The 23460-nt window shown below is 32.5% G+C and overlaps 3 protein-coding genes across 3 annotated transcripts in view; 2 read left to right on the top strand and 1 right to left on the bottom strand.

Annotated features, from left to right (window-relative positions):
* LOC123704004 (protein FAM214A) overlaps positions 1-4531 on the bottom strand; it is a 44394-nt gene extending 39863 nt beyond the window's left edge. Inside the window, exon 1 of the mRNA XM_045652236.1 lies at positions 4097-4531. The gene's annotated coding sequence lies outside the window, so the exon portion shown is untranslated. The remainder of the gene's footprint in view (positions 1-4096) is intronic.
* A 505-nt stretch (positions 4532-5036) lies between these two features.
* On the top strand, positions 5037-10852 carry LOC123704003 (testis-expressed protein 9). The gene is made up of 6 exons (XM_045652235.1): positions 5037-5194; positions 5800-6115; positions 6529-6626; positions 8217-8357; positions 9684-9851; positions 10623-10852. The coding sequence occupies exons 1-6, from the start codon at positions 5090-5092 to the stop codon at positions 10833-10835; spliced, it is 1041 nt and encodes a 346-aa protein (XP_045508191.1). The 5' UTR covers positions 5037-5089; the 3' UTR covers positions 10836-10852.
* A 7445-nt stretch (positions 10853-18297) lies between these two features.
* On the top strand, positions 18298-21779 carry LOC123704028. Its single transcript, XM_045652276.1, has 2 exons — positions 18298-18591; positions 21601-21779. The coding sequence occupies exons 1-2, from the start codon at positions 18406-18408 to the stop codon at positions 21754-21756; spliced, it is 342 nt and encodes a 113-aa protein (XP_045508232.1). The 5' UTR covers positions 18298-18405; the 3' UTR covers positions 21757-21779.
* Positions 21780-23460: the final 1681 nt, after the last annotated feature.

Genomic DNA, 23460 nt, shown 5'->3' with positions numbered 1-23460 from the left:
CTCTAACTGTACCTCGCTATTTTACACGGGTTGCTCCGCTCCTATTGATCATAGCGTGATGATATAATATAGCTTATAGCTTTCCTTGAAACGGATTTGAAGAATTATTTCACTGTTAGCAGTGAAATAATTCTTCAAATCGGACAAGTAGTTCCTGAGATTCGCGTGTTCAAACAGACAAACTCTTCAGCTTTATAATATTAGTAGATTCGTATATAGGTGTACAGTATAGATTCGCGTGATTGCATATTAATTTATAATTATTAAAGTAATAACCGTGCAATTGTAATTTGTACATCCTTTAATTACATTATGAGGAAATATAAAGAAAGAGGGCCGAGGCCTCGTAACAAAACTTTGTTTCTTTGTAAATATTTTAATTAATATTCCTTGTAGGAAGCAATTCATGTTGTAGGTAACCATAACCTATTTTTTAACTTTTCTTTTTCTTATCCCTACCACGCATGATTCGACGTATTTCTATAAAGTTGCATATAGTAAATTATTTTTTGAAAAATAAGGTCATAAAGAAGTTTCACTTCTTATGTGTGTACACTAGTACACGCACACATTTTTTTTAAATATTAATGTAGGTATGTCAAACTGAAAAAAATTGTGTCCGTCTGTCTACCTATCTAAATATATATTTTATTGATATGAATACCGGGCCAGCCCGAGCTGAGCCGCAGCGAACGACTAGTATAGTATAAAATATAAATAATTTATATCTGCTTGACAACAAATTAATGTTGCATAACTTATGTAGAAACTAGATATAATTATAATATCATAATAAGATTACGTTAATGTCCTTGTACCTAGTACGGAAAATAATTACTATGTATGTAGGTAGGTATGGCAAAATTAATTAAAATCCGTACAGCTGTTTGAGATTTATTAATTTAAATGTTTATATTTCGATTTATTCATAGCCTAGGCTCTTTATTAAACGGACCGTAATTAACTACCTACCTCTTTCATATCTAGAAGATGTATCATTTAATATAACAACAGCATATCGCAAAATAAAGGCAATTAAACAGCGCGATTTAATAAACAGACTAGGCTATTAATGAAACGGCTGATTTAACCAATTGGCTGCGACATAAGTAACTTAAGACTTGCGTCATATGAAAATTATGACACAGAGAGCATGTAAGTAGCTTGCTCAAGCATGCTCATCGGACTTCACTTATGATATGGGATTGCATTTTCGATTCTGTAGTCTGTATGATAGGGAGATCGCTGAAAACAGACATCACTACATACCTAGTATAAAACAAAGTCGCATTTTCTGTCCCTATGTCCCTTTGTATGCTTAAATCTTTAAAACTACGCAACGGATTTTGATGCGGTTTTTTTTAATTAGATTGATGAATGAGTGATTCAAGAGGAAGGTTTTAGTATATAATTTATTAGGTTTGAGACAAAGCGAGCGAAGCCGCGGGCGGTAAGCTAGTAGCTAATATGACCGTAATCACAAAATATTATGATGTAGGTGCATGGATGGGATTGAATGATATAATCACAAATTAATTAGGATGGGAATAATCCCATCTAAAGTAACCGTCATGAGAAGCTATAAATTTTGTAAACAAGTGTTCAGGAGTTCACAACATTTGGACCAACAAAAAAAATGAATTTGTTTAAGATTTAATAAATTATTAAGTAACAAATATTAATTAACATAAATATTATTTAAGAATAATTATTCGTCAGATTCAGATGTTTTCATTTCTGTGTCAGAATCAGTGACATGTATCACGAAGCTGTCTACAGTTTTATCAATCATCTCATCGATTTTGGAATAAAAATTATCTTCTTCCTTGATTGCTCCACACAACGCTTCCAATTTTCCGAAGTAATCTGCTGCAGTCCCTCTTGTAATAATTGTTTTACCTCGTCAAATTTAAAATTTGTATTTTTGCGAGCAACATATCCTTTTACGTTGGCCCAAATTAGCTCAATTGGATTAAGCTCACAATGATATGGCGGGAGTCTCAATACTTCCACCTTATATTTTTTTGCAAGCTCGTCCACTACATAAGTTTTAAAATTGTTAATTTTATTTCAATTTATTTCCTTAGATGTACTGGCTACTGGCTCCATTATACGTAATAACAAATAAAATTAACGCAACAATTAAAGTAACAACAATAAAAAAGTGATAACGAAACAATAACAAAATTAACAATAACAACCAGATCCGCGATATATGCAAAGCAATGAAACAAACTCGTACGCATTCGAAACTCGAATGATGCGTTTATTTCAAAATGGCGTCCCGATAGTTCACAATCCCTGCGACGGACGCGTTCCGGTACCAAGAAACACAAACGATAGCGCTTTGCGTCGTTAAAATATGATCCGACTAAATTAAATAGGTTGTTACTTTCATATAACCCGTCTATATTTCATGTCGATTGAATATGGTCAATTTATTATTATCTCGCAGTATAAAATGTTTACTTAGTAAAAGATGTTTGTTTACATAATTTATAGCTTCTCGTGACGGGTACTTTAGGTATAAAGATTGTATACAATATTGAACATATAGGTAGGTATGTACATTGTACAGTGTACATAATATTAAATACGATGTAGATTGGTACCTACTTATGAGATTGACCTGCTAATAAATAACAACCTCTTTCAAAAAAACGATGTAAATCTAGCTAGGTACGGTACGTACGTAGTTACCTATCCCATTTTGTTAACCTTTGTTCGTTTCATCTTCATATGAATACAATTCCCGTCCCACTGTAACATTCAAATTAAATTACTTCCTACAATCTTCTTTGCAATTTCCTCAAACGATTTAGGTCTACCTACCTACCTAGTAGTTTTTCCGATAATATACCTAGTACAAAAACTCGACCATTCATGATCATTTTTTTAGGGTTCCGTACCGAACGGGTAAAACGGGTTACGGGACCCTATTACTGAGACTTATTTGTCTGTCTGTCTGTCTCCATGCTGTATATCATGCACTGTGAAAGCTAGAAGCTGAAATTCACAATTAATATTTTTCCGTTGCCGCTATAATAACAAATACCTACTAACACGTAAGTACATGTAAGTAAGTACTTAGTACATATTAACTTAATGCCTAAACGTGATTTTCTATTATAATTTATAGATAAGTACGGATTACGGAACCCTTCGTGCGCGAGTCCGAGTCGCACTTGGCCGGTTTTTTTTTAGTTTAAGAAACAAACAGACTCATTAGATGATATTATTTAATTAACTTCAATTAACTACAATTGATGAAACCCACATTCTCTTTTAAAACATGTTATGACATGCTCCAAGCATAAAAAATATTGTCCTACTTTGTTGAGTTGAACTCAAAATTACTGACGGCTTTTTCGCCATAATATTTCAGGTCAAAATCTATTAATCATGCAATTATTACAGAACACCAATACGTTTCATAAAAACATACTACCTATAGGTAACTTAGGTACAAAGTCGACCGTCTAGACTCTAGTCAAACGTTTATCTATCTAGATTCTAGATTCTAGAATATAAGTAGGTACATACTATTATCTAGATATCTATTTCACACACGTGTATTCATATTGCGTATCAAATACAAAACGCACACTTCTAGAGAAACAGTTATAATAATTATTACACAAAGGTCATTGAATGCTTTTGAAAAACCAGCCATGAAAATATACCTATGTGGCTATGTATAATGCAATGTAAAATTAGCGAACACAAACTACGCCCTTAACTGCATACACTTTAAGGTGAAAACCGTTTGCGTTAATAATAAAACTAAAACAGCTGAACGCTGCCTGTCAATATCCTTTACTAAAAAAGGGCTACCTGCTACTTGCCAGAATAAACAAAATGTCTGCTTGTTTTTACTATCAGCTGATTCACACCATTTTGAACTCAACTCGATGGCATGATTAACGGTATACATGTAGCGAAATAATTTAATTATTTTTTCCAGGAAATCACTGAACACGTTCGTATTATACTCATGAACTTGTCAAAACTTTCTATTTCTATGCGACTTGATAAAACCGTGAGATACTAACATACTATAACACGGTGAAATTTAAACATATGTTGTGAGACTTACCTTTTACAAAGCAAGCTGGAACGCCTTACTCCACGCACAATACCAACGCTATAATATAACACTCTGATAGTCGTTTCTTTTTCTCTTCAAATACATTATGCACTTTTAACAATATGTCGGGACGCGGAACGCTGTCCAACTAGTATTTAAGGTAGGTATTTTTACAAGCTTTCGCAACAAGCGAGCGTCCGTATACCGCCCGCTATAATAATGAACTAAAAAAATGTCAGCTGGGCCAAGTCCGTTCTCATTGGTAAATCGATTGAAAATCTCTAGAAATGAAATAAACTTTACGCTCGTCTCGCTCGCACATATCCCGTCCCTGTCACTTGCGATTTTAAAATTGGAATTAAAGCAACATAGCGTGTTTATTTCGCAATATAAAATTGATATTGATAAGTTTTTAAACATTCATTAACATTATGAAACAATAACGAATGTTTATAGTTCGCGAATTTTCTGTTTAGAATCATATGGAAAACAATGCGACCTGTCATCGAATGAGCAATGTTTATTGACAATTATGAAGTCTATTTTGATTGGTCCCTGCACAGCTGTTTTTGACGCTTGCTAGTCCACTTCTATGTTTTATTGCGTAACTACTAGATGGCGCTAGGTAAACTGAAACAACAAGTTGTAAATGCTCTAGGTGACTTTTATTTAAGAACTACAATTGATAAAAAGTTTTTTCCGTGAATTTATAAATAAAAAATATGTGGAATACTTAATTGAAAATCTGAATACAAATTAAAGTAATGAATTTGATATATGAGTATGGTGCTTGATTTGACTAAAAATTCAACGTTACCATAGCAACTGCTTTGTTTATTGTTTGAATATTATACGACCGATTTTAAAAACTCGTGTATTCTTGTTGAATTAGGTTATCTAATTTCTGTTTAATTTTGTAACGTTATAAAATATAATTACTATGTGAGCTGTTGTTAGAGTAGTGCTACATTTTAGGTAAAAAATCGTTTTACGATATTATAAATGGAATCTATAGATTTGTTAGCTCGAGAAAATGAATTTAAGAAACTCAATAAGCAACTGGAGAAAAAAACGGAGACGTTGATGAAGGAAATAGAACAAGTTATGGTAAGTAACAATCACTTTCTTGAAATCATATTTTAAAAATGTCGTTAACTGTATTCATCTACTTTAAATTGTTTATTATTGGAAAGTAGTGATAATATTACAAATATTAATTAGGTCAATCGATAAACTTTTTGAAGATAAACCCAATAAGTGAGGTACTTTTTATTTTTCATCATTTTAAATAAATTTTTATAAATAAGGAAGGAAGAATTATTATTAGATGTAACCATTCCATATAGATTAGGTTTATGCAATATGGGAGACATCATTTATTTATTTATTATCCTCATAATTAAATGTTGAATGGAGGACTAAATTGACTATTTTTATTAATAAAAAAATGTTTTTAACATCCTTAACATACAATAACATTCAAATCATTTCTTTCTTATTTTCACAAAAATGTCTTAAATAGGTAATAACATGTGATTAAAGATCTACTTGTTAGCAAGAAAGGCCCTGAATTATGTATTATAATAGAAAGGTAGCAAATACAAAAAATTGTCTTTTCAATAATTGCATTTATTTACTTAATATTATGATACATATCAATGTATTCTCTATTAAAAAAAATATAAATCTATCCTTTTCTATTGATTTTTCAGCAAAAGCAAGACATATTCTCCGAGTTCTCAAACAGATTAATAAAATCACCAAACAGGCATACAAGAAAACATTGTGACACACCCCCCACCCCAGAAAAAACACCCACCAAAGTACAGACTAAAAAAAAAGAAAAAGGCGCCAAAAATTCTAATACAGATTATATAACGGGCACAGATAATGAAATTAAAAAGTGTATTTCGAATGTGTGTGAGTGGTGTCATTTGAGAAGTAAAGAAAGTGATCATATGGAGTTTTTGTATGCGTTTGTTTCTGTAAATGTTAAGGAGAATGTGCTGCCGCAGTCGTTTGTTAAAGGTTGGTTATTTTGTATGTAAAATATGTGTTTAAATTAGATTTTAATGGTGCTGTAATAGTTGTATTTATACTTATTTTAGCATAGGAAGGTTTGATCCATCACAATTATTTTTATTTACTACTTTTTTGCTACTAAAAACAATTCTTTACTATGAAGACATAATTTCAGGCAAAAAAACTAATTAACTAAGTTTAGGACAATATAATAATATTGTCCTAATTTGTGTGCAATATTTTATTCCAAAACTTTTTTTTGAAAAAATTCTAATGAAAAGCATGAAAAATATGTTTATTAATTTAAATATTAATAAGATAAATGTTTTCGAATATTGTAGACATACTTTAAAAAAAAATACTGACAAAAAAGAAATGTATGTTCAATTCAATCAAAAGTCTATTTTTATCACTTTCAGATCGAGTCACAGTGGAGAGTGTATGTAAATTTCTATCAGCCAAAGTGAAACTTATGCAGGAACAAATAGACAAATTACAAGCTACTATCGATAAAATGGTAAGAATTGAAAAATTGTGTGTATCTACTAGCGGTCCGCCCCGGCTTCGTCTGTGGTACATATTTACGTTTTCTCTACTTAAGAACCATCCTCGTACTTCAAGGAATACAATAAAAAAAAGTATTATCGAAATCGGTCCACCCGTTCACACGTGATGCCGTGAGAACGCGAAACGGGTTTCATTTTTATAATTATATATGTCGTGGTCATATCGTAGATTTGATCATTTCATGATATGAGTGGCCATTTCACGAAATGGTCGCATATCGTGAAATGGTCAATTTAGTTTGGCCACATCATGATGTGGTTTGGGCAGATCAATGATGAGAAATCGTTTCACGATATGGCCAATTAACGCACGGTTTTTTCATGAAATGACCAAAATTATTTGATCATATCGTAAAATAGTTACATTAATCGTTGGTAGAGGCGCTGCAAGCTCTGTGTTTATGTGATAAGATGGCGGCCGCTGGCGAAAATTAAATTATTCGCAGTTAAAAACCTCATAATTCGTTTAATAACAATATTATGAAGAAAGTCATAGCAAAGAATTTACGACGAAGAAGTACGAGTACTATGGAAAATGTGGATATCTTATATGTATTTAAGAAAAAATGCGACTTAAATAAAATAATTTAAGAAACTACTACTATATTATTATAATTGTTTGTTTTTTAAAAAGCGATCCGCTTCTGGCACTCGCCGGCCGCTGCCGCGGCACGCTCGCTTTGCTCGCTCGGCTCGTGCGTTGTTTATCAAAGTGTAACCTAACCTAACCTAATTGTTTTCTATTGCAAAAACGATTCGCTTCTGGCATTCGCCGGCCGCTGCCGCGGCACTAACTTAAATGACATTAAACAAGTTTTTAGAATATAGTTATTCTGAATTTTTTTAATATTTTATGGACTCTTTATATTTTATACGATCTGGCCAAATGTGGATGACCAAATCGTGAAACGTTGACGATTTAACGATATCAAACTACGTTGGCCATTTCACGATATGCGACCATTTCGTGAAATGGCCACTCATATCATGAAATGATCAAATCTACGAAATGACCACGACATATATACTAGCTTACCGCCCGCGGCTTCGCCAGCTTTGTCTTAAACCTAATAAATTATATACATACTTAACCTTCCTCTTGAATCACTCTGTCTATTAAAAAAACCGCATCCAAATCAGTTGCGTAGTTTTAAAGATTTAAGCATACAATGGGACATAGGGACAGAGAAGGCGACTTTGTTTTATACTATGTAGTGATATATAGATATAGATTGGTTTTCATCTTACAATACTAAATTGTATTTATTTATTTATTACTAGCCGCCCGCGGCTTCGCCCGCTTTGTCTAAAAACTCTAAAACCTAGTAAATTATATACTAAAACCTTCCTCTTGAATCACTTTATCTATTAAAAAACACCGTTGCGCAGTTTTAAAGATTTAAGCATACAAAGGGACATAGGGACAGAGAAAGCGACTTTGTTTTAAACTATGTAGTGATTCCTGTGTTAATATATAGTTAGAGACTGCACTAGATTATTTAGTTTTAATGTAAATACATACAATTTTTTTATACTTTCAGGCGAAACAATGCGAAGCTCACATGGGCCAATTAGCTTGTATGGAAAGTGAGAGACTGTCGCTTGTGAACAGAGCGAACAGTCTCCGGTCAGAAGCGGCCGATGTGAGGGCCAAGTGTGCGGCTGCCAATAATAAGTTGAGTGTGGGTAGTTTGGATTTTTACGACATGTGTTTATTTATAAAAGTGTGTTTACCGAGCATACGTGTCTGAAGTGAAACTTCTTTGGCAGGATTGAAAAATACCAAAATCGTCGCCTTACTCCATGACGTGACGGTATTGCCATGACGCGACCTACAAATTTTACCCTCGACGCGCCTCAAGAAGTTTCACTTCAAAAAAAATACTAAAAATTATTAAAAAATAAACACACATGTCTCAATTAGCTTGTATGGAAAGTGAGAGACTGTCGCTTGTGAACAGAGCGAACAGTCTCCGGTCAGAAGTGGCCGATGACAGGGCCAAGTGTGCGGCTGCCAATAATAAGTTGAGAGTGGGTAGTTTGGTTTTTTACTTTTTTACGACATGTGTTTATTTATAAAAGTGTGTTTACCGAGCATACGTGTCAGAAGTGAAACTTCTTTGGCAGGATTGAAAACTACCAAAATCGTCGCCTTAAACCATCAACCACCATGACGTCACCATGACGTGACGGTATTGCCATGACGCGACCTACAAATTTTACCCTCGACGCGCCTCAAGAAGTTTCACTTCAAAAAAATACTAAAAAAGTATTAAAAAATAAACACACATGTCTCAATTAGCTTGTATGGAAAGTGAGAGACTGTCGCTTGTGAACAGAGCGAACAGTCTCTGGTCAGAAGTGGCCGATGTCAGGGCCAAGTGTGCGGCTGCCAATAATAAGTTGAGTGTGGGTAGTTTGGTTTTTTTACATGTGTTTATTTATAAAAGTGTGTTTACCGAGCACACGTGTCAGAAATGAAACTTCTTTGGCAAAATGACTCCATGACGTGACGGTATTGCCATGACGCGACCTTGAAATGTTACTCTCAACGCGCCTAAAGAAGTTTTACTTAGCCAAGTGTGCGGCTGTCGATAATAATTTTCATGTGGGTAGTTTGATATAATTGTGACATAAAAAAAAATATATAAGCCGTTCCAATATAGAAACGAATCTAAAATGATGGTGCATACTTAAAATTAAATTTCAAATTCATAAGTTAACACTTAGGTGTTACTTGAGACAGATATAGTATGTGAGTAAAGACGGATTGATTAGTGCCGCCATTTTAGATTATTTTCTCTTTACGCGTGTTAAAGATGTATTTAAAACCACAAAATATATACTGTAATGTAGGTAGTTTAGTTTTATGCGATTTTTGTGTGTCCTATCACAAATGAAACCACTTGATAAGTTGTAAGCATGGTTTATTCACAATTTTCACAATAAGTAGGATACATAGCTTTTCACGAAAATTTTTGAATTTTTTTATTTTAAATTATTTTCAGGAAAAAGACCGTCTGTACAAAGAGCAGAGGAGCGTGACGGACAAACTTACAGTGGAAGCGAAAAATCTAAGATCGAAAAATGCAACCTTGGAAGCGCGAGGCGCGTCGCAGGAAGAGGCTATAGCGTCGCTCAAACAGCAGTTGGAATCTGTGAAATTGTCTGAAAAGGTACATAATATATTTTTTTCATTGTGACGTACTTAACTAACCTTTTTTTTTAAACCTCCGCGATTTCACCGCCGTGGCTCCGCTCCTGTTGGTCTTAGCATGATGATATTTTATAGCCTATAGCCTTCCTCGATAAATGCCAAATGGGCTATCTAACACCGAAAAAAATTTTCAAATCGGACCAGTAGGTCCTGAGATTAGCGCATTCAAACAAACAAACAAACTCTTCAGCTTTATAATATTAGTATGGATTAGGTAAACTAAGGGTATATCGCAATATGTCGTCATAGATATCAAAAGGAATAGTATGTAAATAGCTTTGCCCTGCGGTTTTACCCGCATTGATCAACTCCTGTTGGTCTTAGCGTGATGGTATAAAGCCTTTGACCCGACCTGTTAGTAATATTCATGCAAAATTTGAAGTAAATCCATGCAGTCCATTTTAAATTTGGCCCGGACAAAAATACGGATAAACAGACAGATTCCAAAAACTATATTTTTGGCTTCGATATTGATTGTAGATCACATCCCAAGTATTATTTTTTTTAATATTCAATGTAGGTACAAACTCATTTATTTATTCAATTAGACTTCTTCTAGAAGTACTTTTGAATCGTCATTATAAATTATAATATTATATGTATTTTATTTACATTTACCACCGATTCGGAAAGCAGTATCTATGGAGAAGACTTTCCTACGTTTTTTTTTTATAATGCAAAAATGTTTTGACTTTTCTACGATTTTTTATAATGCAAAATGTTTTTACAGGAATTCCGCGACGCAACCCGCAACCTATCAACATCACACCAAAACGCCATCTGTCGGCTTGAAGCTAAAGTTAAATCTCTAACATCACGCATAGACAAACAAACAGCACTCATAGACAATTTGAAGAAACAGAACGCGCTGTTGACGACAGAGGGCGCTTTAAAAGTATTGGAGCGGGAATATAATGAATTTTTGAATTCCGATTTGCAATAAAAAATTTGTATTTTTAATTTGTTTTATTTCTTATCTGTGGAAGGGTTGTTTATAGTGAAAATATTTAATAAGACCAACCCATGATATTATTGCATTGTCACCGATATTTAAAGTGTTCAAGGTTTGAATTAAATCTGTCCGTGTAAGTTTCAAAATCGGCTCTAAAGGAGTGAGTTACAAACATACAGGTGAAGCTAATACAAGCGTGTTAAAAATAGCTAACATCTGCCATATTGAGTCGTATTAAAAATAATGGAGTAAAACCATAGTCTATACTATATTATATTATAATACAATACACACACTACATAATTTGAATACTTAATAGAACGCTCTGTTGGCGGAAATGAGGGTTTCTGTTTCATCCACGTTATCCTAATACTAAGTATTTCGTTGAATCTGTTGATTAACAATGATTTATATAATATTGTATGTAGCAACACTGCGTTGGTTGTGACACTGTGTCAACTGTCAGTTATGAAGGAAGTTTTTATATAGTCTGTAATCTGCAAGATGTAAGAGGTTCCCCATGTTGTTGTGTGATTAATAAAGGCACGCTTCAATGATCAAAGTTTGTATCTTTAATCATCCCCGCAATCCTTAACAGGGTTATGGGCCCAGTAACACAGCCAAGTAAAGCCATCGGATATATGGTGAATTAATGAGTATTAAAGGACAGAAAATGTCAAAAGAAAAATATCAAATTGTCCCTTTCGCGGGGGACAATTACAACGCATGGGAGTTTAGATTGAAAAGTATCCTGCGGGATAATGGAGCAATAGAGGCGATCGAAAAGGAGGATTTCAGTAAATCTACAAATAACAAGCAATTGGAAGCTAAAGCCCAGGCTATTATAATAGCGGCAACCGCCGACAGTCATCTCGAATACTTGAAGGACAGATCTGCATATCAAATGATTAAAAGCATGGAAGACAGCTTTAAGAAGAAAGGTACACGATCTAAATTATTTATAAGAAGAGAATTATCCGATATGAAATTCGATGAACGGAAACCTTTAATGGAACATTTTATTGACATGGAAAAGCTATTTGCACAACTCGGGGATGCTGGCAGTGAGCTCTCGGAAGAAGAAAAGGTTAACTATTTACTACTATCCATGCCGAAATCTTATGAAGGCATTATGACGGCGTTGGAAACTATGGAGGAATTGAAAATGGACTTTGTGAAAAACAGACTGCTTGGAGAAGAGGAAAAACAAAACAGAGGAGCGATCAAATCCCTTGATTCTTCAATCTTTTTGTGTTATGGATGTGGACGCCCCGGACACAAAAAATTTCAGTGTAGGAGCACTCAGCAGGCACGACACAGGACTGGTGACTGGAGACTTCACAGCCGTGGACGTGGCGACTGGAAGTACAACGGAGGCCGAGACGACAGTAAGGCTACTCGTCATCAGACCCAGGGGAGAGGTAGAGGAAAGTCATTTCTTACCGGCACTGAAAATACTGAAGGTAACAAATTTGTAAGTTTTATGTCCTTTAGCGCTGACACTGAACAGCAGAATAAGAATAGTTTTAAATGTGTTATAGACTCATCTAGTTCATTTCATCTTGTAAATGACATTAATTTATTCTCTAATTATTGTAAACTGGATAAGCCAATTAAAATTTCAGCTGCCAAAAATGATGTTGATTTAGAAGCTGTTGGTATAGGAAAAATAAAATGTTATTTAAGTGATTTTAAGGTTAACATTATATTAAATGATGTGTATTATGTACCACAATTAAGGAAAAATTTAATATCTGTTTCCAAAATGGAAAAGCATGGTTTAAAGATCATCTTCAATGAAGGGGAAGTTAAAGTTTTCTCACAAACCAATGAATTGTTTATGGTTGGGCATAGACTAGGATCCCTTTATTTTGTAGAATTTGAAGTAATATTTAATGATTGTTATTATGGTGAAAAATCAGACACAAAAGATAATTTAGTAGAAATTTGGCATAAAAGATTTTCTCACTTAAGCTATAGTAGTTTGAAAACTTTAGTAAATAAAAATATGGTTGATGGTTTAACTGATTTGAAAGAAAAAAATTTAGAAAATAAACATTGTGAATCATGCATACTTGCTAATATTACACGCCTTCCTTTTAATGGGAGAATGTATAAGGCTAGGAAACCCTTAGAACTAGTACATGGTGGTGAGTATATTTCTAGAAATTTTAAATCTTTTTGTGATGAAAAGGGCATAGTATTGCAGTATACTGCTGCATATAATCCTGAAATGAACGGAGTAGCTGAGAGAATGAATCGTACTCTGACTGAAAAGGCGCGTGCATTATTGTTAGATTCACAACTTTCTAAAGAGCTTTGGGGCGAGGCCCTGAGATATGCGGTATATGTCACTAATCGTAGTCCCACTGCTTCTCTTAATGTTACACCATTTGAAATGTGGGAAGGAAGACGTCCTAATGTATCTAATTTCAGAATGTTTGGGTCATTTGCATATGCCCATATTCCTCAAAAACTCCGAATGAAGTTAGACCCTCGTGGTATTAAATTGAAAATGGTTGGTTATGCTCCAGGGGGATATAGATTATGGGATGATAATAAAAGGAGAATATGCATAGAACGAAACGTATTGTTTAGGGAAGAAACATGTTCAGAGTCACCTGAAACGGTTAGTATTGATGCGGAGTCTATCTCGGATAGGAAGGAGAAGGTTGGTAGTAGTAGTCCTGATAAAACCCAAACCAATAGTACTGAGAAAATTTTAATTTCTGATAATAATTTAGAATCATTACAATTTGAAGAAAAGAATATAGATAATGTTAATTCTAGGGAAAATAGAAAGAAAACTAAACCAAAATATTTACAAGATTTTGTTACTGATGATTCAGATTTAGGTGATATATTAATGGCATCATTTTTGTCTTGTTCTAATGGTAATGTTCCAGAAAAGTATAATGATATAGATTCTTATGACGATAAGGATAGGTGGTATGAAGCGGTAAATGAGGAAATTAAATCTTTAGAGGATAACAAAACTTGGGAAGTTGTAGAAAAACCAAACGATGTTAAGTTAATTGATTGTAGATGGATTTTTACAAAAAAGGCGGGTGATGTATATAAAGCTAGATTAGTTGCAAGGGGATTTCAACAGGAAGGTAGCTTTAATGAAATTTATTCTCCCGTTTTGAAATTACAAACTCTCAGAGTTCTTTTATCATTAGCTGTTCAAAGGAACTATTTAATTCATCAAATGGATGTTAAAGGTGCTTTCCTTCATGGTGAAATTGATGATGTTGTATACTTAAAGCCCCCACCTGGTATAAATATAGATAAAAATTATGTTTTGAAATTGAATAAATCACTGTATGGTCTTAAAAAATCTTCAAAAAATTGGTATAATAAATTTTATAGTTTTATGAAGAGTAAAGGATTTCAAAGAGCAGAAAGTGATTATTGTTTATATTTTAAGGATGGTATTTACATTTTGTTGTATGTGGATGATTTACTAATTTTGGGTGAGGACAATTTAAGGATAAATAATGTTAAAGAAATGTTATATACAGAATTTAAAATGAAAGATCTAGGATCTAAAAATTTAAAATATCTGGGTATTAATATTATTCAAGATAGTGATTGTTTGTATATTAACCAGAAAGAGTATTTAGAGTCTATATTAACAAAATTTGGTATGTCTGAAGCAAATACTAGTGAATCACCCATGGAAGTTAATGTTAATCTTGATGATTGTACGATTGATTACTCTTTAGAGCATAAATGCAGAGCTTGTATAGGTTCTTTAATGTATGCTGTAGTAGGTTCAAGACCTGATTTGTGTGCTTCTGTTTCATATTTAGCAAGATATCAATCTAGACCATCAGAAAGGTTATGGCAATGCTTGAAAAGGATTTTAAGATATGTTAAAGGTACCATTAATTATAATTTAAAATATACTAAGAATTGTAATTCCGAACCACTAGTTGGATATGCTGATGCAAGTTTTGCTGTAGATAAAGATAGGAAATCTGTAACTGGTTATGTATTTAAAGTATTTGATAACAGTGTTATTTGGCGTTGCAAAAAGCAAAGCACTGTAGCTTTAAGCACTACTGAGGCAGAGTTATACTCCCTCAATGATGCAACTCTAGAGGCTTGTTGGATTAGGAAATTATTAAATGAGTTAGACGTTAATTGTAATACCACTACCATATATGAAGACAATAAAAGTACAATATTTTCTGTATGTAATCCTGATCAAAAAAGAATGAAACATGTGGATGTAAAATACAACTTTGTTAAACATAAAATAGAATGTAAGGAAATTTGTGTTATGTATATACCTACAAAGCAACAAATAGCTGATATTTTTACGAAACCATTAAATAAAATCTCCCATAATTATTTTGTACCTAAATTAGGATTGGAATAAAGTTCAGTTCGCATTGTGTATTTTTAGTTTGTTAGTTTTGGTTAATACAAATTATTGTATTGTTAGTTCTTACTTATTCATTGTAGGTAATGTTAGTTATGTTGATATAAATCATTGGGGGGAGGTGTTGATTAACAATGATTTATATAATATTGTATGTAGCAACACTGCGTTGGTTGTGACACTGTGTCAACTGTCAGTTATGAAGGAAGTTTTTATATAGTCTGTAATCTGCAAGATGTAAGAGGTTCCCCATGTTGTTGTGTGATTAATAAAGGCACGCTTCAATGATCAAAGTTTGTATCTTTAATCATCCCCGCAATCCTTAACAGAATCTAGGTTAGTTATGATTTTAAAAAGATCTTTCGAATACTACGTAGCCATACGTAGCACATGCGCAATGCAACTTTTTTGAAACATACATTCACATAATTAAAAATTGCAAATTAAACAATAAAACGGCAATTAAGTGTTCGAACAAACGTTATTTATTGAAAAACCAACGATAATAAATGTTTATATACTAAAAATGGAAAAAAATATTAGGTAATAATTTTGAATGGGGGAAGCAACGGAACAGTATGTATATTTTTATTTTATTTATTGTTAATAAACAATTAACGAACAAACAATTATTTATAGCAAACATTTAGAACAAACCATGAAATAACGATTTAAAACTAAATAACAAATTTTCTAGCAAGGACATCGTTATTAACACAACGTTTGGTGAGCCATCACATTCTGTTTTAAAAATCATGTAATTACTAATTAACTACAACGCCATCTATTAAAACAAGGCTGTAGTTATTTTATTTTTGTACTTCTAGTCATCACTAGATGTCGCTGATATAAAATAAATGATATAGTATATAAATGTAGATGGCGATACTAGTTTTAATTATATAAATATAATTATACCTTTTTCGCTAAAGCAAAATTATAATTAACATAAAAAAATTAATAGTGCATTTTTTAATTAACCCATTGACCACCGAGCGCCCCGATCGGGGCACGACAACAATAGATTTCTATTGTGTCTGAGATTCTAGGGATTGATGGATTAATACCAGTAATTTTTTCCATCCATATTGTAATGTTAAGATTTTAATATTCCGTAAATTCAGTAATTATGACTTTGACAACAGCGCCATCTATTAGAATCTGGCAGTAATTCGTGTGCAATTAGTTATTCCTAGTCATCGCTAGATGTCACAGTAATAAAATATGATACTGTATATATCTGATATATTTAAGTAGATGGCGATTTGTAAGTTGATTTGTAAGTTTGCAGCTAAATCAATTTTAAAATAGTCATCAAAAATTTAAATTTACATGTGCTTTATAGTATATTATATTATATTTCATGAATCGTTTAATATTGAAATGGAATAAAGCGCCATTGTATTAGAAGGAGGCTGTAGTCATTATTAATTTTGATTGTTCTATTCACCACTAGATGTCTCTGATACAAAGTATTTATTTTTAAGGAACACAATACGATCACCACACATCATATAATTATACGCGCATCCATTATTAGTTTATAAACATTTGTTCTTCAGTAAATAAAGTTTGTTCGAACATTTAATTGCCGTTTTATTGTTTAATGATTTGTAATTTTTAATTAAGTATGTGAATATGTACATTTCTATAAAGTTGTATTGTGCATGCGCTACGTTGTTAACATCAACATTCAACATATTTAGTTGTATTTTGATTGATTGAAAAGCAATTGTTTTATTTATGTATTTACTTAAAAGTCGAACGCGTATGCGTGAAGTTAGAATTTTATCTATAATTGATTTTCTTTCAATTTTACCCTTTTATCATGAACTAGCTGTGCCGCGCGGTTTCACCCGCATTGCTCCGCTCCTGTTGATCTTAGCGTGATGATATTAAGCCTATAGCCTTCCTCGATAAATGGGCTATCTAACACCGAAATAATTTTTAAAATCCGTCCAGTAGTTCATGAGATTAGCGCGTTCAAACAAACAAACTCTTCAGTTTTATGATATACTAGATTTCCACCCGCGGCTTCGCCCGCGTTTGCAAAGGAAAACCCGCAGAGTTACCGTTCCCGTGGGATTTCCGGGATAAAAACTATCCTATGTGTTAATCCAAGTTACCCTCTATATGTGTGCTAAATTTCATTGTAATCGGTTCAGTAGTTTTTACGTGAAAGAGTAACAAACATCCATACATCCATATTTAGGCAAACTTTCGCCTTTATAATATTAGTAGGAAGTATAGATGAGCTATATATAAAAATGTAGGTATGTACATTATTACAATACCCATACTATTATCACTTCGATTGAAGTTATAATAATTCTAAGAAATCTGATATTATTATGCGCTTGTTGTAGTATTATTTTAATTGGAGCAGTAGGGTGACAATATTGTAAGGTATTTTTAAACTCAATTATTAAAAACATAATATTAAAAACACAACAGCTGTTCTTGTGATAAAATCTTTGTCTTCATAACCTAGACTAGATTCATAGATCATATTTTACTTAACTACCTTTTTATTACCTACATAAGACGCTATTTTACCAATGAAGACTAGGTTTGCCACATTTATATAAGACTATAGCTTTCCGCCCGCGGCTTCGCCCGCGTTTTGAAAGAAAAACCACATAGTTCCCGTTCCCGTGGGATTTCCGGGATAAAACCTATCCTATGTGTTAATCCAAGTTTCCCTCTATATGTGTGCTAAATTTCTTTGTAATCTGCTCAGTAGTATTTGCGTGAAAGAGTAACAAACACACACACACACATCTTCACAAACTTTCGTATTTATAATATTACTAGTAAGATTTGAACTCAAAAATACTACAGGACCTACTGTACCAATTTTAATAAAATTATGATGAAAATTGAAGACCAAAACTTAGATAGTATCCTATTTGTAAAACCTTGCCCATTCATTTATACACAGTCTTGATCCATTTCAATTTAAAAGTATCAACAAACGCTACACTTCACAAGTACAAACCAAGACCAGATGAATAATGAATATCTAAAACTGATGAAGTCACACCGTCTTCAAGGAAAACCAACACTATTAGTACGTGAAACTCATAAAGCGATGGTTCACTACTTGACCTATCGATAACACGACCTTTAAATCATTTCAAATCAAAATCTCAAACAAATAGAACGTGCAAAATGAAAACTTTAATATTATTATTTCTTGCAACTGTATTGTGTGTGCATGCAACACATTTAGTAGTCGGCAATATAGCTGATCGTGTAGTTTTGGAGCATCAAGAGAAAGTTGAATACAATGCAATACCATTTATGAAAAGAGTTAAATATTTCTTCTATTCCTCGCCTACGAATAGACCTATACGGGTAAGTTTTATCTTTATAAAGCGTAATCTATAAATTTATTTATTTATTTATTTATTTATTTATTTATTTTTATGATATAATGTACATTGATGCAATCATAAACTCATTCGAGTTTTTCTGTGCACCATAAGCCCACAAACCGCTACATAATATGTTTTAATACTTATTGTTAGTTCTTAATCCTAATGAGGGTACTTAGAAATTTTTTTAGTGACGAGCGACATCGGTAATCTTGCTGGCCGTGTAAACATACAGTATGCTCTTTTCGTAAATCTATAATTTTGTATTATTTGTATTTATATTTAGATAAAATTAGTAATAAGTTCTTAATATTTTAGAGTTATTAGAAGGTTTTTTTTTATAATAGTTTATTTATATTTACTAAAAAGTATTGCTTTAGTTTGAATTTTAGATTTTTGTGAGTTATTGAATCTCTTAAAGATATAGGTAGTTTGTTGATGAGACAGGGTACCATATAATTTAACGTTCTCTTCCCGTGAAGGTTTGTAAAAGATGGAAGTTTTAGCGTAGCGTTTGTGACGTTACGAGTTATTATATTATTATGAGGCGTTTTTTTAATTTTATTTATGTCAATATTAAAGAATTCCTCTTTTAAAAGTGTTAGATTAATTTTTTCATGTATCGGTATGATTTTACACAGTTCAAATAATTTACGATAGTCATTTTTATATTTAGCCTTAATGTTATATGGAACGATCGTTTTAAGTAGTCTTAATTGGAGTGTGTATATTTTGTCAAGATTGGTCTTACAAGTCCGTCCGTAGCTAGATAATCCATATGAGATAATTGATTCGGCTAGTGATTTGTAAAGCAATAATAAAGTTTTGTAGGGAATTTTGTGTTTAATTATCGAAAATTTAGCCAGGATACACCTCAATCTATCACACACTCCGTTAATATGTTCTAGCCAGTTCAGTCTGCTATCAATAGTAACACCCAAGTATGTTTGATAATCTACAATATCTATAGCGTTACAGTTACAATGTGGTGAGTTATTAAAATTCTGATTTCCGTGCAAGCATTGGTGTTCGTGAGCTATTAGTCTGGGTATATGGGAGCTTCTGTTCTGACTAGAGCTTATGTACATTAATTTTGTCTTATTCTCGTTAACAACTAGACCTGCGTCATGTGACCATCGTAGCAATGAGTTAAAATCCTCTTGCAACTTCTCGAGTGCTTCGCTTACGTTGTTACCAGCAGCAACAAGACAGGTGTCGTCGGCAAATTGATAAGTCTCACTGTGTTTAATGACATTTGTAAAATGATGATGAAATGAATCCCAAAATGTGTTGGTAAGCGCAACTTGAGAACGGCTGAACCGATTTCGTTAATTCTTTTTTTATTATATTCCTTGAAGTACGAGGATGGTTCTTATGTAGAGAAAACGTTAACATGTACCACGGGCGAAGCCGGGGCGGACCGCTAGTCTTTATATAAATAACATAAATGCTAATGATGTCATGTTTCAATTGTTCACAATATTGGAAATACATAGTATGTTTTTGGTTCCTACTAATGTACTAATACCAACAATAATTTCTTCAAATCTAACTAAAAATAAATTAGAAATTAGAATATTGAAGACCCGTGTGATAATTGCAACATATCTAATTAGATTTTAATGTACCTACGCTTAAAATAACTGTGTAAGGGTATTCCCGTTTTGAACACAAACGAATAACGATGTTAGTTATGTTATGTAATTAAAAGTTATGTATGCACATTTTTTAACGTGAAGTTAAATTGTAATCTAATATATATATTATAAAGGCGAAAGTTTGTATGGATGTATGGATGTTTGTTACTCTTTCACGTAAAAACTACTGAACCGATTACAATGAAATTTAGCACACATATAGAGGGTAACTTGGATTAACACATAGGATAGGTAGTTTTTATCCCGGAAATCCCACGGGAACGGGAACTATGCGGGTTTTCCTTTGCAAACGCGGGCGAAGCCGCGGGCGGAAATCTAGTAAATAATAAAGCAAAGCTTTTCACTTATATTCTATGAAAATGTGCCAAAAAGGAGAGCAATGCATGGTTGTTTGTTTTTCAAATGCACAATTGTAACGCTATTGTGTACCTACATGGTAATTTATTTATTATATCGACATCTAATATATAAAAATCAATGCCACTTTTCGTTGTAATTCCATAACTCGAGAACGGCTGAACCGATTTCGATAATTCTTTTTTTATTATATTCCTTGAAGTACGAGGATGGTTCTTATGTAGAGAAAACGTTAATATGTACCACGGGCGAAGCCGGGGCGGACCGCTAGTAACTTATAATTTACTTATAATATTAATGCCAACACATTGAGATGGATGTATGGATACCAAGGAATGATGTCAGATAAATAATTATTAATTATGTACCATAGACGATTAAATTTACTAGATTTTATTGTTAATGTATGTTCTTAAAGCGTAAACAGGCAATTTAAGCATATTATATTTGATTTGTACCCAGTTTAACTTCTACCTATGCAGCGAAGTTTTATTTAATTTTTCTTGCATAATTAGAAATAAAGAAATAATAATAATAAATTAATTCTTTATTAATAAAGAAATAATGTTGAAAAATCTCTCATGGGATATTAAGCCGATCTTTTACAAGCAATGGCCTTATTGCATATCGAGACATTTATTTACTATATTTTAGTCTCCACTGGGAATTGAACCCCAGGCCTACTCCGTCTCTTCATTCACGCGTTAACCGTACATATTTGATATTGTTGTTACCGTAAAATTGTAAACAGCGTTGCATTATAAATTACAATCTCATGGTATGTATGTCGCAGGCAAATTGTATAATCTTGCCGTTTACAAAAGCTCGGCATTATTGTACTTAGATATGTTATCGATTCAAAATCGCTTCTATAATATTCTATAATAGTGTAGTCGTAAACGTTTTTATAAACGTCGTTTTTATAACTTGCATACATTATATGTATTTAATATTTCTTTTTTCATTTTTTTCAGGGCATTCAAGCTCTAGACATGTACCACAGCAAATCTTCAATAAACATCACGGCAGGGGGCGTTGGATATCCATTCGTAAATATGAGATTGAAAAGCGAGCGAGGCCGCGGTCTCAGCTATGATATTGGTATATATGTTAGCCCAGCGTTTATATAAATTTTGTTAATAATAGACGGTTGTTTTTATCTTTGCGTTTTATTTGGTCACCCTACTTAATTTATGAACCCGAAAATTTATAAGAATATCGATGTAAAGTTTAATTCTTTCACATAAAAACTACTGAACGGATTTTGATCTAGATATTATTAATTATTATGAACTCGTATTTGTAAGAATGTATGTTCTAATTATCACGCAAAAACTACTGAACTGATTTTGATGATACTTGACAGTAATGTAGCTTCCATATCCAGAATATATAGTTATATACATAATACTAATTAATAGTAGCTAGTAGCTACGACAGTATTATATATTAGGAAATTAAAGATTTTAACTGATTTTAAATGCGATTTATTTAGAGGTGAATTTAGTCTCTCAGTGACCACGCTCGCTGCAAAGTGTGCGAAACGTCATGATAGAATGAATAAATAATACTAATGAATAAATCGTGTTTAAAATCCATTCAAGTCTTTAATTTCTGCAAAATAATAGATTAGATAACCTATAGAAATACTTTTTTTTGTCCGTCAGTGAAAAAGCACGGCAAGGAGGAAATAAAATACAACATATTAATCACCAATATATTATAAAAAAACTATCGTTACAAAATACAAAACTACAATCGATATAAAAAGTAACGACTATTATAACTTGATTATAACAGTATACCTACAACGCCATTTTGAACCAACGCGAACGTCAAAATTTGGCGCGAAATTATTATAATACTTTATGATATTGCTTGGCCGATTTCACAACTTGTTGATGTGCCTGATATTTGAGACTTGTAAACGTAATTTTCAATGTATCAATTGTTATTTATCTGGCAGATAAGCTAAACAGAACATATCAAGAACCTGTGATTCGGCCATTACACTTACAATAATATTAAAAGTAGAAAGATGTAGATCAACAAACTCCATAGCGGCACGTTAAAAGTGGCCAATTAGCCAGAATTAACTTTTAACTAGCTGTCTCTTTTTCACTCACGATAGTTGAATCATGCCATCTCACTGTGACGTCTAATCGTGTGTGCGAGTGCACCGTTTTTGACGATCAAATGTTGTGTTGGTAACCTATCTACACCTTTTTACTCGTAATATAATTTATTTAACTTATTTAATTACACATTATACATAATATTGTAATATGCGTGTGACAGCGACATTAATTTTATTGTTTTTTGAAATAAATTCAAGATTTTTTTAAGTTTACTTCGTAAAATTTAGAAGAAATAATACTGTATTATTTCTTCTAAATTGTTTGTAATTTACTGTATTACTATTACAGCTTGCTTATTGCCAAATCACTATCTTTGCAATTGAAACTTTACAATTGACTTACGTCTTTTATTTATGAAAATATATTAGGTACTTTTATTTACTTAATAAATTAACAGCATATCGAAAAACTAGAGATCTTCACTATTCAAGTAAAGCACTTTTTAATTTCCAATTTAACGAAAAAAATATAATATAAAAGAGAAACTATGGAGTTTCTTGCCGGTTCTTCTCCATAGATACTGCTTACCGAATCGGTGGTAAATTTTATATAAAAATATGAAATGACGATTCGAAAGTGCTTCTAAAAGAAGTCTAATTGAATCAAATAGATGTTTGAGTTTGAGTTATAAGTAACAATGTAGCTTTGGTAGCTGTTATGTACCATCATGGACCAATAATTGGTCCATGATGGTGG

This window comes from Colias croceus, chromosome 28 (assembly GCF_905220415.1).
Source record: "Colias croceus chromosome 28, ilColCroc2.1".
NCBI lineage: Eukaryota > Metazoa > Arthropoda > Insecta > Lepidoptera > Pieridae > Colias > Colias croceus.
Note: the sequence above shows the minus strand (reverse complement) of the source record. Positions and strands in the feature narration are given on the sequence as shown.

Bases quoted from the DNA above. Each gene is read 5' to 3' on its own strand.
- LOC123704028 (XM_045652276.1), top strand. From the start codon at position 18,406: ATGAAAACTTTAATATTATTATTTCTTGCAACTGTATTGTGTGTGCAT. The intron at 18,592-21,600 runs GTAAGTTTTATC...CATTTTTTTCAG, and splicing joins CTACGAATAGACCTATACGG to GGCATTCAAGCTCTAGACAT.
- LOC123704003 (XM_045652235.1), top strand. From the start codon at position 5,090: ATGGAATCTATAGATTTGTTAGCTCGAGAAAATGAATTTAAGAAACTC. The intron at 8,358-9,683 runs GTGGGTAGTTTG...AATTATTTTCAG, and splicing joins CTGCCAATAATAAGTTGAGT to GAAAAAGACCGTCTGTACAA. The intron at 9,852-10,622 runs GTACATAATATA...ATGTTTTTACAG, and splicing joins CTGTGAAATTGTCTGAAAAG to GAATTCCGCGACGCAACCCG.